This window comes from Mixophyes fleayi, chromosome 3 (assembly GCF_038048845.1).
Source record: "Mixophyes fleayi isolate aMixFle1 chromosome 3, aMixFle1.hap1, whole genome shotgun sequence".
NCBI lineage: Eukaryota > Metazoa > Chordata > Amphibia > Anura > Limnodynastidae > Mixophyes > Mixophyes fleayi.
The window spans coordinates 272,432,857-272,447,850 of record NC_134404.1 but is presented as its reverse complement, the minus strand read 5'-3'; the positions used below and the strand labels follow the sequence as shown (position 1 = coordinate 272,447,850).

General features: G+C 36.8%; 1 protein-coding gene across 1 annotated transcript in view; it reads left to right on the top strand.

The window, feature by feature from the left end:
- GRM1 (glutamate metabotropic receptor 1) overlaps positions 1-12,666 on the top strand; it is a gene marked incomplete at its 5' end in the record, with an annotated part of 396,475 nt that extends 383,809 nt beyond the window's left edge. Inside the window, one exon of the mRNA XM_075203596.1 lies at positions 7,464-12,666. Coding sequence (XP_075059697.1) covers positions 7,464-8,280 — 817 coding nt within the window. The remainder of the gene's footprint in view (positions 1-7,463) is intronic.
- Positions 12,667-14,994: the final 2,328 nt, after the last annotated feature.

The following is a 14,994-nucleotide window of genomic DNA, read 5'->3' as shown; positions in this document are numbered from 1 at the left end:
TTTTATGTTAACCTGGATGTTTTTTCTGTTACCTGAGCACTCTACAGTAAGAAGCTGGGACCAAATTGCCTGTGTGGAGTGTAGAGCCCATACCAAGGCTCCTAAAAGATGTATGTGGGAATGACATGGGATCTTTTATTTCCAAACCCAGCATCAAGAAAGTTATCAAAATAATATAATATGCATAGAAATGCTCATCAAGCACCTTTACCTACTGCTATGGTGAGACACACTGTACATATCATATGGCAATGAGCACCTGAATGCCAGTGGAAACATGGGCAAAACCAGAAGACATTTTTATATTGATTTTGTAGATTTGAGGGGTGGAACATTTATCCTAAAACCCCTAAGTTCCAAGTATTCCATATAATATAACCAACGTAGAATTAAAATCCATAAAATTATTAACAATCCATATAGCATCACCTCAAAGTTCTTTGATGTTGTATCACAATTAATTAACCCTTAATTCATAGCACACTGTAAAAGGCACTGTAAAATACTTGCTATTGCTATTAAAGGTATACCTATGGACAGTGATCTGGCTGCAAAATGTTTCTACCTCCGGGCAGCAATGTCACCAGCACCTGGCTGTCAAATCTTCGTGGTACCAGATTACTATCACTGCTGGTGGCAACAAAAATAAACAGTGACAATGGGGTAAATGTATCAATCTGCGGGTTCTTCAACACCCGCGTGTTCAGCCTCTTCCGCGATTACATTTCAAGCGGCGCTGCATTGTAAAGGGTTAACTTCCCTTTACAATGCAGAGCCGCTTGAAATTTAATCGCGGAAGAGGCTGAACACGCGGGTGTTGAAGAACCCGCAGATTGATACATTTACCCCAATGTGTGTGATGTGATCTTTCCATTGCCTGTTATATTGCAACCCCTACAGAAATTGTTCTAACTATAACTATTACCTAACTCAATAAACAAAAACAGGTAAGCTACTATGAAAAATCAGTAATGCTGGCAGCTCTTATGTTGATTCCTAAGCTTTAAAACATATACTGGTTAAGGGAAAAAATAATTTAATTTCAAGGCGCTATGCTATATCAACAAAATTTAGTTTCCTCTTATTCAGTAAACATCCTCACATATGATCACAATTGTGTTCTCTCTGCTCTATCAGTCTTCCTCTCCTTCTCTACTAAATCGGCATATAGATGCACAGAAGATTTAAGCGAAATTCATCGGATCTCATTTTACCTGATGCCATAGAACTTTTGGTTACTGACTGTAATTGAAACGCTTGCACTTGACTGAATCATAGCCCAACATTAAGCACAAACTAGTTATAATGGTGATTTGGGCCATTGTTGACCTGGTCATACCCGTACCCATATGAATAGTAATGCATCAGTGCTACAATCATACTGGTTTTGCAATATCTGTGCCAATATATTTCACTTTAAAAGAATGAAAGTAGCAAAAACCTGTATTTTTTAAAAATATGTGATGTGTCTATATTAATTAAATTAGTTTATAGAGGGTAAAAATAATCTAAATATCCATTTACCACTGCACACATGGCAGCCTCTATTAACTTTCCAAATGACTATCTGATATCTGCCTAATTTAGAACCTTTGATATAATGCAATGAGTTCTGCTGCTTAAAAGTAAATTACAACAGTGATACCTACTTTAATATTGGCCCTGATGTGATAGCAAGTTGAGCACAATCCTTGTGGATCACAAGCTCAGGCCAATGTGGTGCCAGCACTATTTAAAAAAGTTCTATTTAGCAAGATCTTTACTAGCTAGACTGGGCTGATAAAAAAAGATTAGTGTCAAATCTCAATATGTCAAGAACAAACATTTAGTAAAAATAATTAATATGGTTCACTACATATAGAATTAATCTGTAAGGTTATGTGCCAAAATTATTTGCATTCATCTTGAAATAAAATTGTTGCAAGGTCTTCCCTTATTTTTGTAACATTGGAAGTATAGAATCATTAACTTGACTGTCTTAGATCTTCTTTCCTTTTGAGCTGTAATAGAGTATGAAACATGGAAGTGGCCACATAAAATTGCAAGTGTCAGACTTTATTACACAATCCAGCTCCAGCTGAACAGATGTCCTTTTTTATAGTAATGTTAAATTATGGTGTTGGGGTCGGAAACAGATTTTGAATAGTGCCCCAGCTGCATTGCCTCTGTAATTCAGAAAAGATCTCAATCAGCTGAAAGGACTAAATTGCAGCTTGGGATGTAGATTGCAGTTTCATGCGTTATTCAAAATACAACGTGTCTAGCTTTCCTTCCTGTTTCTAGCAAAGTATTTCAGACTCTGTGTGACCTGTACTAAAATATTCATTTTGCAAATTAGGGTTATTTTTATGGTGTTTTATTACAAAACAGTTTAACAGAGAGAAGAAATCACTTTTGGTTTTGTATAGATGTATACATTTTTCAGAATTTATTTTAAAACAAAACCTTTATACATTGGTACACAATAAAGTCATGATATTGCGTATGTACTAAATATACTAGACAAACATCTTTTAGTAAGTTGATGATGTGCATCTGTAAGTTCCGTAATTCTTTTATGGTTTGTTTGTCTTATACTAGTATTACTGATTACAAGTGGAAACCAGCAGAGCTTTTAATGTCCTTAGCTCAACAGGACATAGATATAAGCCCTTAGTATCCAGTGGGGGGCTTCCTCCCTGGACTAGATGGAACCCAGCTGTCACTGACATCAGAGGCGGAACAAGCGAGCTGTGGGCCCTCGAGCAGGGAAGCGGAACGAGGGTACCAGGGCAGCTCACTAGTTCTGACCCTCTGCATCTGCCGTGCAGTGGGCCCCATTATCTCCATGGGCCCTCGTGCTCCACACCTGCTGCACCAATGGTAGTTTCACCACTGACTGACATCCTCACTTCAGTAGCTTGTGGGCTGTTTTATTTGGTTCCCAGACATATGATCAAGAAAACACAGCACTCAACATGAGCGCTGTCCCAAATGTGAAAGTGGGACTTCTGAATTAGAAAAGGGAAACCCCACTAGGTCATTGTGAGGTGACCCACAAAGGGGTGACACAATTTTGGTCTCCCTTGCACTCCAGTAATAAGAAATGATTTGTAATAGTGATGTATTCCAAGTATATCAGATAGCATTACATTACTATTACAAATGATTTTATAATGCAGAGGAGCTGTGGTGACCCTTCAATGTATATAAATAAATATAATAAAAAATAAATTCAGAATTATTGTGCATTTAACATGTGTTCTTCTTCTGTCTTTCTGTATTAATCAGATATTGTTCCTAGTTATCAGGGCCATCTTAACAACATTATGGGCCCCCAGGCAAAGCAGTGCACCGGGGGCCCTAGATATAGATATAGATATATAGATGTATACAGATACAGATATAGATATAGATATATAGAGATAGAGATAGATAGATGTACTTGCTCAGTGACCCTTGAAGGTTTTTTTTGCAGGTTTTTTCTTTTGTAGGATTATTTATTCTCATTAAGAGCCGTGCCTATGGGGCCCCCTTGCCCGTGGGGCCCCCGGGCAGCTGCCCATTGTGCCCAATGGAAAAGATGGCCCTGCTAGTTATTGTGTATACAGTGTGAGTGGGTTCTTAGTTGAAGTTACTGTACATATTAACAGATACTTTGCCCTAGCAGTTAACTGTACAAGGTTTCAAGAGCCATTCTCAGTAGTGTTTTTGGTCCATCCAAGTTTTAAAGATTTGTCTTTAGATTTGTTTATCATTAATGTGATTAGTTTTTATTATACACAGCACGTCTCATGTTCCATAATCTGGACCTAAGTGTCACTGTCTGCTGCTTATCTGTCCATACATGCAGCTGCAGAGTACTTTTTGCTCTGTATGCAGAATGTCATTTTCAGTGTAAATAGATTTTTTTGTTTTTATGAATAACTACATAGAATCACTTCAATTGAAGTCTATGCCTATGTAATCCACAGTGTCTGTTCTTTTCCTGCATGTATGGCCCAGTAAACAGTATTGTTTCTCTCGTTCTATTTAATAGTAATTCTCAGGAAGAAGATGAAGTTTGCATGTACAGTGACCTAACTACCTCCCAGGATTTTATTCAAGTCTAGCAAATGTACATTTGTAATTTTTGTTTGCTCACTTGAATGGTGGATATGCTGAGATCATATCAAAGCACTAGTTTACAGAGTCAATGGATGTAGCACAAGCTTTATCACACTAAGGAATGATCATTGGCAGGGTACACACTTATGGGCGGGTTGTCCTACTATGCATTCACCTGATGGTAAACGCTGATTAAGCTGGTCTCAAAATAGTTATCGATTGAATACTGTGTGGAACTCTTGTTCTAAATTCTTTGTGCTTTATCCAAATATTGGATAGACCATGAATGCAGTCTGTCCTGTTTTTGGACCATCCACCGTTTGGTTGCAGGGCAGCATGTTCTTTGTTCTGAACAATATATCAAAATTATGAGTCCTGCTTAAGCTGTGTTCATCCTCTGGAGTATATACCAACTCCTGCATGAATAGATATTCATAAACAACCATCTGCATCGCAACATTTATCACAATGCAATAGCTGGATTGTCAGCAAGGTATGTCTGTCAGATGAGTTGTCCCAGAGCAGGATGTGAGCTGATCACGTCAAATACAATCCAATGCTGCCACATCAGAACACTTATCTCAAAGCTACTGGGGGACTGATTTCCAACCTCTTTAAAAATGACATATTTTCTTAACAGTCTAAAATGTAAAGTTATAACTTTGATATAGAGTATCTTGAGGTGTGCAATAAAATACACAAGATAGCCTGCACTAGCTTGAAACACATGATGCAGAGGATGGGAGATAATGTTTTTTAATGTTTCTGTTTTAATGCTTGGCATTTAGTAGTAAAAACAATTAAAATAAATAATTCTTCTCCAAATACTCCTGAAACTAAAGTAATGATTTAAAAATTGTTTCTACAGTTTCCTGCTTACCCTAAACATTGAATTTGATTGATTGATTGCATTAATATTTGATTTTTCAGCAAGTTGATGTTTCTTTGCTTAACATTACATTTATATCATTTTACAGAAGTGTTGTCTGCAAACATTAAAGGTCATTTAAAAAAGTGCAATCCGCACAGCTCATATGCCATTTAAACCTATTGTTTTTTTTGAATGAGCCTCAATTTTTTGAAACATGCATATATTTGCAAAATTGATGGGTGTTATAAAGTTTACATGTTTTAATGAGAGGAGCTGGGCAGACCGAGACCATGACACCTAAGCGCGGGCTTGGCACACTCTTTATTTTACAACCAGATGTAAAAATAAAATTGTGTTTTTCTGGATGAGACATTGATATGAGAATCAAGGGTGGGGAGGGCACACTATCAGCCATTTTCTACATTGATTAAGATAGCAGGAACTGGGCATCGGTCTATACTTTGTAGCTTCCAGCTGAACTTTATACGGCAAAGTGTATTTCTAGGTGCATGTCTACCAAATAAATATATTGAAATGTACGATACTGACACAAGTAGTAGACAAGCTGAATCTACCTTGAATCCCATGATGTATGTAAGTTATAAATGAGGCTAAACTGAGCTATATTTTAGGAGGAAAACTGAAAACTATAAATGCATGAAGGGGGTTGTCTTACAGTGTTGTAGCAGTAGTAGGCAGGAGTTTTGAATAATATTTTTCACTGTTTCCACCAGTTAAACCCATAAAAGGTTAATGCAAAACCCATAAAACGTCAATGCAGAACAGTTTTACAGGACCATGGGCAAACACTGTAATAGAGGTGTGCTCTGTGTTATGCAGTATGATAGGCAGGTGTTAAGCATGCTTCCCAACATGTAAGTCCCGGCAGCGGAATGTGGGTGTGGACACGTCACTATGGGGCCATGGCCACGCACCCAGAGGTTAGCCTAGCACTGTATAGAACTAGGCTGCGCATTAGAAACCTCTTTTCTCTCAATGTTCCCATCAGCGGGACAAACATGTCTATGGGATGGGACAGCAGGACAGAGCCCTAAAATTGGGACAGTCCTGTTGAAATTAATACAGTTGGTAAGTATGGGTTAAAGCACTTTTGCAGTATATTAGCCACCCACATATTTTGCTGCTCTTAAAAGAGCTTTACTCTCCTTTTTCCTCTTGTGGCTCTGAGTGGTAACATATAATGAATTATATTAAGTGGTGATTTTGTGCTCTCTTATTTCTATTTTTGGTGGGGAAATCTGTTTCTAGGATTGACAATGAAATGCATAAACATATATGTTGGTTTATACTTTAACAACTGGCATGCTTCACTTGTCTTTGTGTAATTGCTTAAAATGATATTAAATGTACTTATATTTATTGCATGTTTTCATGTCAGCTACGGGCAAATGGTGTCAGCATGGATTGTAAGCTGAGAAATTCATTCATTGTACTGCTTTGATGGGCTAAGATTATGTTGTTGCATCTGTGCCAATCTATTTTGCATTCATCAGTTTTTGCTGAGAAATATTTTGCATGGAAATCATACAGAGTATTGCTACATGAAGACATATATATATAATATAATACATTTCCCCTATACTATATACCTATTGGCCTACTGGATGGTAATAAACAATTAACCAAACCTGTCCAGTGGTAAAATAACTTCAAACCATGTATAATGAATATATGTTATGCTTCATAAATAAATAGGGAGTAATCAAGCAAACATAATTTAGCTATTTATTAATTCCTTTTGCAATATGTAAGTAAAACATTAAAAACTTTAAAAGAAAATAGTGCAAGCTATTTTTTTTAACCATATGAAGCCAAACTCAAGGTAATTTTTCTATTGATTTTATTAAAATGCATAATTTTTATGTACGACTGTACCTAATCAGACATTACAATAAAATAAACAAACAGGTCTTTGTACTAAACTTATATATTTATATTATAATGTAAAAAAAAAACAACTATTTTAATTTGTGCAACACATCAAAAATACTATTCTGATATCTTTCCGTTAAAGGAAGTATGTTTGATATTTGAAAGCTGAGTGTAATCATCTCTATTGTCACTACTACTTCTGTTTTGTCAGAAACAGATGATAATAAGATATATATGGGAAGCGAAAACCCCATCATTTAAAATTATAATGAATTTAATAGTGCAATAGCATAAATAGCAACATAACGATAGAAAGTACTATGGGTAAAATATTTTTTTCACTACTTAAATAATATAGATATTAAAAAAATAGTTTGCTGTAAATCAAATAATGTGTATGCTACATAGTTTATATATTCTTTATATGTCTCAGATAACTCCTAATAATAACTTAAAAGCTAAATAACCAATACACTGAATGACAGCAAACATAAAAGTAATTTTATTCTCAAATAACAAAACCACTCATTTATACATATTTTGCTACTTTTATTTTGATGTGATTATCTGCATGCTGTTTATTCAAATGCATCCATCTTTATTTTATTCATAGTTCTAATGGAAAGTCTGTGTCATGGTCTGAACCAGGTGGAAGACAAGTGCAGAAGGGACAACACATGTGGCACAGACTGTCAGTGCACGTGAAGACCAAGGAGACAGGGTCATCAAACCAGACAGCTGTGATCAAGCCTATAACCAAAGGCTACCAAGTTCAAAGCAAGAGCCTCACGTTTTCAGATATTAGCACTAACACCTTGTACAATGTAGAAGAGGAAGAAGAAAATGAGTCAGCGAGGTTCAACCTGCCCAGCAGCCCATCCATGGTGATACATAGGCGCTTAAATTCAACTCCTCCACCATCTCAAGAATTTGAGGAGGGTCCAGTATTCCTATCAGAGCAAGTCTCCAAAAGCCTACCTTTGCAAAAGTCTATTTTGGACCAACTTCATGGAGTGATCAACAAATTCTCAACTGGCTTTCCAGACTTTAACTCTGTTATTCCAATACCAGGCCCAGAGAATGGACTCGATTCTATCTATCCCACTCAGCAAGTGCTTCCACTTCAGATGGCGGCTTTCAGTGAAGGTATAGACTCTTCCACAGAGGAGGTAGAGAATGAAAAATTGAACCTCATTCGGAATTACATATATGATAGTACAGACACTCCCGATGAAGAACTTGTTCCAAGCAAACTAGTACTGGAGGACTCACCTGCTTTGACTCCTCCATCCCCTTTCCGGGATTCAGTAGCTTCAGGCAGTTCTGTGCCTAGTTCACCTGTGTCTGAGTCAGTACTCTGCACGCCCCCAAGTGTGACATATGCTTCAGTTGTGCTAAGGGACTTCAAGCAAACCTCATCTACCTTGTAGACAGAGTTCTTGCATTTATGAAGCACCACAGGGCTTGCCAGGTGGCAATGGAAGGACATTTTTATAGCATATGTTATTACAGAAAGAAAAGCAAATAATAAGTGTGCTGCACTAACTTTGATCTTTAAGAGGGCTCCGAGTCTTAACATCCATATTTATTTGTTCTCTGTATTACTAGTTAGACTGATGCAGTATATTTAACTAAGCACAACCTTGTAACCTACATCTAAAGAAATATATATTACCCTGTTGTTATACATAGTTGAAATGTTGGTATACGCCATCAACATCTGTTATACTGGTCTTAGTAGCAAATAATCATGATACTTAACTAAGATCTGAAGTCACCTTGTGGGTGACACATATTTATGTTTACAATTACCGTAATGTGGCTCAGTCTTCAATTTTTGGCTCAATAAAATTTCATTTTTTTTGTGTTTTGCAGGGAGATGTAGAGTATATTTCATAGGCTTTTTTCAAATTAATTTATTGATTGATTTTATAAACTGTTTCAATTCCAACAAACACATTAATTCAGTTGAACAGGATGTTAGCGAACTGAGTCGATAATTTATTAAAATAGTGTAAAAGGAAAGCTAATATAACAAACATTTTATTTGAAAGGAAATGCTTTAAACTTTCATTATTTTTAACTTGTTCAGGGTGAGGTTTGCCAGAAATACAAAACTACCACTGCTCCATTTGTTTCTTACCACTGTCTCCTTCACATCTAGTTTTTACAGGTACTAAATAGATACAGTATCATGGCCGGTGATTCTTAACATGTTGTGTATTTTCCCAAAATGTTTTTTTTTTTTGCGGTAAGGTTATTCAATGAAAATCTGTTTGCTCAAATTAGCTGTTTGACCTTGTTAACAAATATTTTCAATTCTATTTCAGCATTGGAACTTTGATGATATTTGATTTGCTTTATTTTAAATTGCTACAAATGTCATATGACATTTAAAACATTATTTCATATTAAAATTGCCTAGCAGTGTACAACAAATATATCAATTAATACATGGAACTTACACTAAAACCATGTCAAGAGACGGGAGCGAACATTGAAGTAGGGGTCCTATGCACATGTCAACTCTGTGCTGCTTTGAAGTTGGCCCATAAAAATAAAAAGACCACAAGCTATTCTATATTCATATGCAATTACTAATTTTAGCCACACATGCTGTAGTACCAGCAGTCCAATCAATAATTGATGCGATAACCATTGGGATTGTCGGGAACGCTGATAGAAAGTTAACTGCTATTGGCCTGTGAGTGCAGTCATAAGGTGACCACACTAACAGATAAAGGTTACACTGGAAGTTATCTTGCATCAAGGCCTGTTGAGTGGTCAAAATGGATATTGATCCCATTGTTGAGCCGAAGGACAATGTGTGGCCACCTTAATTAGTAAGATATGTGCCACAACACTTTCTCAGTCAGGGCAAATTGCAAACTGACTTCTACAGCAACAACTTTTGGAAAATCCATGTCTCTTATTTAATTCAACAAAAGGAGCGGTACAGAACATAAAGGCCTCATTTACAATTGACTGTGTATGTGCAATAAAACAATGTGAAATTTTGAATGAAACATAAGTTACATTTGCATCCCTCTACACCTGGATAGGCAGACTGGGGATGTGCAAGCACAACTGATTTGCTGTAAGGGTATGCACACTTAGGCTACATATCCAGATATGCATGTTAAGAGGCATAAAACTGTAGCTAATCAAGATGATAATGACCATCCGCACTAGTCTTTAGTAATGGAAATGTATTTCATTTATAAAGAAAAACTAGCATGCATGTTACCAGCAACAGTGCTTACAGTCTAAGCTGGTTACCGCTACTGCAGGGGAACAAACAGTGTTGGGGCCCTCTAAGACAGCCTCAACCAATACCAGGCTGGGTCACAGTATAGCAGGGAGACCCACAGTGCGGACTTCCCCTGTCATTGTGGGAACCAGCCCCAATCTAGTCAGCATGGGGCAAAAATCCCTAGGCTGTCAGGCCCAAAAAAATCATCCTCATAAGGAAAACCAGTCTGATGCCTGGAGGTGGATCTCAGGGTATTGAGCTAAATTAATAAAGCAATTAGTTTAGTGTATAGAACTACAAGTCTCAGCAGCCATTATCTGCTTGGGCATGCTGGTGCTTGGAGAATGACAAACACCAACATGTCCTGACAGCCAGGGCCTGCTGGAACATGCCATTCCACACTGTAAACTAATATTACATAAACACACATCACAAGTGAAAATTTTCCTTTATTAGAAATAAACACCAGTTCTCTTGCTTCCATCTTTATTGCATCCATAAATCCATAAGAATTTTCTTTTCTTCCATGCTGAAGTAATTCAACAGTTAAAAAAAAATGTGAACTCCTTTTGGACGACACCATACTTGCTCCTAGCAGAGCAGTGATCTAAATAAATACAAAGAAGCCTGTCTGAAAATAGCCAATCAGAGCAGCTGGTCACTGATTGACTGGAGCATGAGAAAATCTCTCAGTTCAATGGTGACATCTATTATGAAAGGTAGCATATCAAAGCATTCTTACAATATACGATACCTTGTATATATATTTTGCTGCTAAAGTACCCAACCTAGCTGTTCCTATTTAATAAATATTAACAAAAAACATATTTTGTTGTAAGGTCAACAGGCGTTAATTGCTGCTTAATCTTTCTGTCAGGGGATTTATTGATGCAATTGTCAATCTAAAAACAAAGTCTAAAAGCCATAAGCATTAGACTAAGTTCAGCATATGAAGGTACAGAATTGCTGCTAGGAAAATGCTACAGGTGTCTGATCATTTTAGTTCAAGATCTGCATTGCTTAACCTGAAATTATATCTAGATGGTATTTCAGCATACACTGTAAAAGGTTTTCTTACAGGACCTAAGATGATATATTTCACATTACACATAGAGTTTCTTTGCTGATGATGGCAGCCATTTACTGTGCAATATTTTTACTGTTGAAAAGCACAGATGAAGGCCACCATGGCCAAACATAATGCAAAAAATGAGTACATACCATACAAAAATGTAATCCAACTATTCAATTTTTTAATACTGTAGAAATGATTACCATATATATTTAGAAATACAATTTTACAACATGAAATTGGTGCACGTGGCTTGGATGAAAAGCCTCTTTTAGTTATGTTTATATCAGACAGATATGAAGGAGCAACCAGGATGTTATGTCATTCAAGACATTGCTAAGGGCAGAGTTGTGTGTTCTACCAATTGCAATTGTAGTCAACATTCATAAATACAGGTGGTGGTTCTCCAAAAGTATTTATGTGTCCTTCAATCTCCAAGTAAATCTAAATACCTTCTAGTGATAGATAGTTAGTATGGAAAGTATGGAATATTTATCACTCTTCTCATGAGAAACTTGGGACTGTACAGTTCTTGATCATTGTTTGTACAGTTTTAATCACTGTGGTTAAGGAAATATACGTGTTACTGTTTTATCTGTATATTTGAGCTATGTAAATTATAACTGATGAATTGTCTCACCAATAATATATATTACTGCTTTTTTTATGTCAATCTGTGTTTATGACTTGCATAACGGATAAAAAACATTGAACACATTTTTCATATGCAGCTACTAACTACTGCCTACAGTGTCATAGTTGAGATAGCTGCCAAGGTCACACTTTTTTTGGTTCATGTGTGAAAAATATTAAGGTGTTTGCAATAAATATGCATAAAATTTAAAACAGACCCGTAGAAATGTATTGCACTATTGAGTATTTATTATAAACTCTGCAACGTGAATAAAATTATTCCAATTTTTTGCAACTATTTTCATAGATAATATTTATTGTACCAGGTTAAAATATTTATTTCCCTATAGCTTAATGTGAACCAACATGTAGAACAGACGTAGGCCACTTAGTGTTCCACCAGTTGTCTTTGAACAGTATTTCCCAGCATGAATTGCCAGCTAGCTGCAATTCAAGACAGCTGGAGAGCCAGGAGGTTAACAAAGTCTAATTTGGAACAACCAGAACATTTTTACCTCAGTGTTGGCATTATAGACTCTGTTTTGTTTTATTGTTGCATGTTTCCTCTGCCTTTTTCTATTTCAGAGGATAATTATCTATATTTTGCCAAGGAAATGACAGTGTTTCTGGCGCATTAAATATTGAAGAACTTTTTATTGCATAGCCGTGGTCCATTTTAATTGTTGCTAGGCCACAATGTACTGTATGATGTATGAGCAAGTGAAGAATGAAGCTAAGACCTACACTGCATATACAATATTACAGGTGTTTTACCATATTAATGCTGCCATTTATTTATCATGTCAATGAATGTAAAATATTTGCATTGATGACACAATAAAAATTGTAAATGTTTTCTACCTGGCTTATCACTTTTTTGAGGAGGTCTGTTTCTTTCTGTCTGTTGGGCATTTTGATGGATCCTTTATACAAATGGAACATATATATCTATTTATAAACGACACACACGTTATCTCACCATGACACATAAATCTCACACTAGGAACATGCCACCAAGAGCCATAGTTCTATTCCTATAGTTTCATTTATTCAGAGGAGAGATAACTGCTACAGTTTTACTTTATTCCTCAAGAAGAGTGATACCGAACACGTGTGGTTTAATCCTCGGAAATACATAATAAGTCACTAAACATTTACATATTTGTTAGAATTAGGTATAATAGATCCATGAGGCTTATTTTACCATTATAACTCCCACCTAAGACCTTTTCTCTTCAATGTGAGAACTTTGTATTTGTGCAGACTCACTCCATTAAAATAGCATTTGTTTGTATTTTTCAGGAAACTTTTTTTCCTTCAAAATAACTGGCTGTGGCAGCTAAAGTTGCAGTAAGGGCAAGTGTATCTGCATACTATGTCACCCCCCTGGCCTGTGTAGACACTTCAGTCTCAGCATATTTAGGTCTCTGCTAGATACATATATCCAACAACGCAATTCAGCTATAAATGAGTCTAAACTGAGCAATATTTTAGGAGAAAAGTTGAGAAGTTAAAGTAATAAGGGAGTGGTCCTAAGTGGGTAGCTGGTTGGACTTGGAAGTGGCATTGCACTAATTCCACCAACCCAATTTCAGGAGGATCTGAAAACTTGAAAAACTAGGCAAAGATATATTTTCTGTGGGCAGTACCAGAATGTGGGGGTGCATCTTGAAATACACTCATTGGTCAAATTTGCATAAATAAAAAAGCAATTCAGGTCCCCAAAGGAAATTTTAGATGAAAAACCAGCAGATATGGATATACTGTATTAAAAACTTTGGAACAAAGAATTTTGAGGACACATTGCAACCACTGAGCAACATTTGAAGTCCACTTTGGAACATATGTTCACTATTATTATGGTAAGATGTGTCATTGTATGCAAAGGACAAGTAACATTATTTTACTAAAACTGCACAAATAATTACATCTGCCTAAGACATTCAGATCCATATGCTGGGCACCTCATCAACTGTATATAGAAAAGAAAGAATTACAGGGTAATGCAGGGAAATGTGCCTACCTGCATGTCCTGGTACAAGATGGTGATTATACTATATGTACTACAGGTCCATTTCTCCAGTATTAAATACATTTTCACAGATTAGCGCTGTCCAATTAGAGGACTGGGAAAGCGAAAAGCACCAATTTAACAAGCGTTGAAATATTAATTTTAAACTGGAAGCAACTTTCAGATTCCTCCTGCTAACCAGAGCTGGATTAAGGCTCTGGGGGAAGGGGATGAGGGGGCCCTAGGCACTTAAGACTGGGGGCTCCTATGATGTAATATGGGTGGGGGGCATAGATAGCCACCAAACTACCTTGGTCCATTTATTTTTTACTTTCTAATTCTACAGTCTATGCAGGCTGCTTTTTTTCTATTCAACTACAAGTGGAAGGTGTAATATGCATTGCAAATAGGCTAAGATGAAGAGGAAGACAACCGGGTTTGTGTGCAGAATTAAAGACGGCCTACCAGGGATTAAACTGTTTTCTTCCTAATTTATTATCTTTAGAATTACCTTACTTATCCAAGAAACAGGTGGAGCACTAAATTAGGTTATTTTATGCCCAAAAACATTGATTTTTAAACAAAATTGCAAAACAAAACCAAAACCAAAACCAAAACACGCAAGGGCGGTTTGGCAAAACCAAAACCAAAACACGACGGTAATTCAGATCCAAAACCAAAACACGGGGGTCAGTGAGCATCTCTAATTAAGACCACCCCCTTCCCTCGCACATTATAATCATATACTGTCCCCCTTACACATTATAGTCATATACTGTTCCCCACAAACATTATAGTAATATACTGTCCCCCACACACGTTGGCCATTTTTATTTCCCCCCTCCTACAGCCATTGCCCCCCTCCGCAGTCATTTTCACTCATTCGTACAACCCACCCTGCAGACATTTTAACTCACTCTTAAAACCCACCTGCAGACATTTTCACTCCCCCTCCCACAGTCATTTTCACTTTGTTCCCCCTGCAGACATTTTCACTCACTCTTACTCAAATCTTCCCTCTGTTGACATTTTCACTTACTCCCTCCCCCTGCAGACATTTTCACTCACCCCCCCTGCCCCCGGCGGACATTTTCACTTAAGCCCTCCCCCCCACCCCCCTGCAGTAATTTTTGGTTACTCTCTCCCCCACGCAGTACCTGTCAATATCCCCCCTG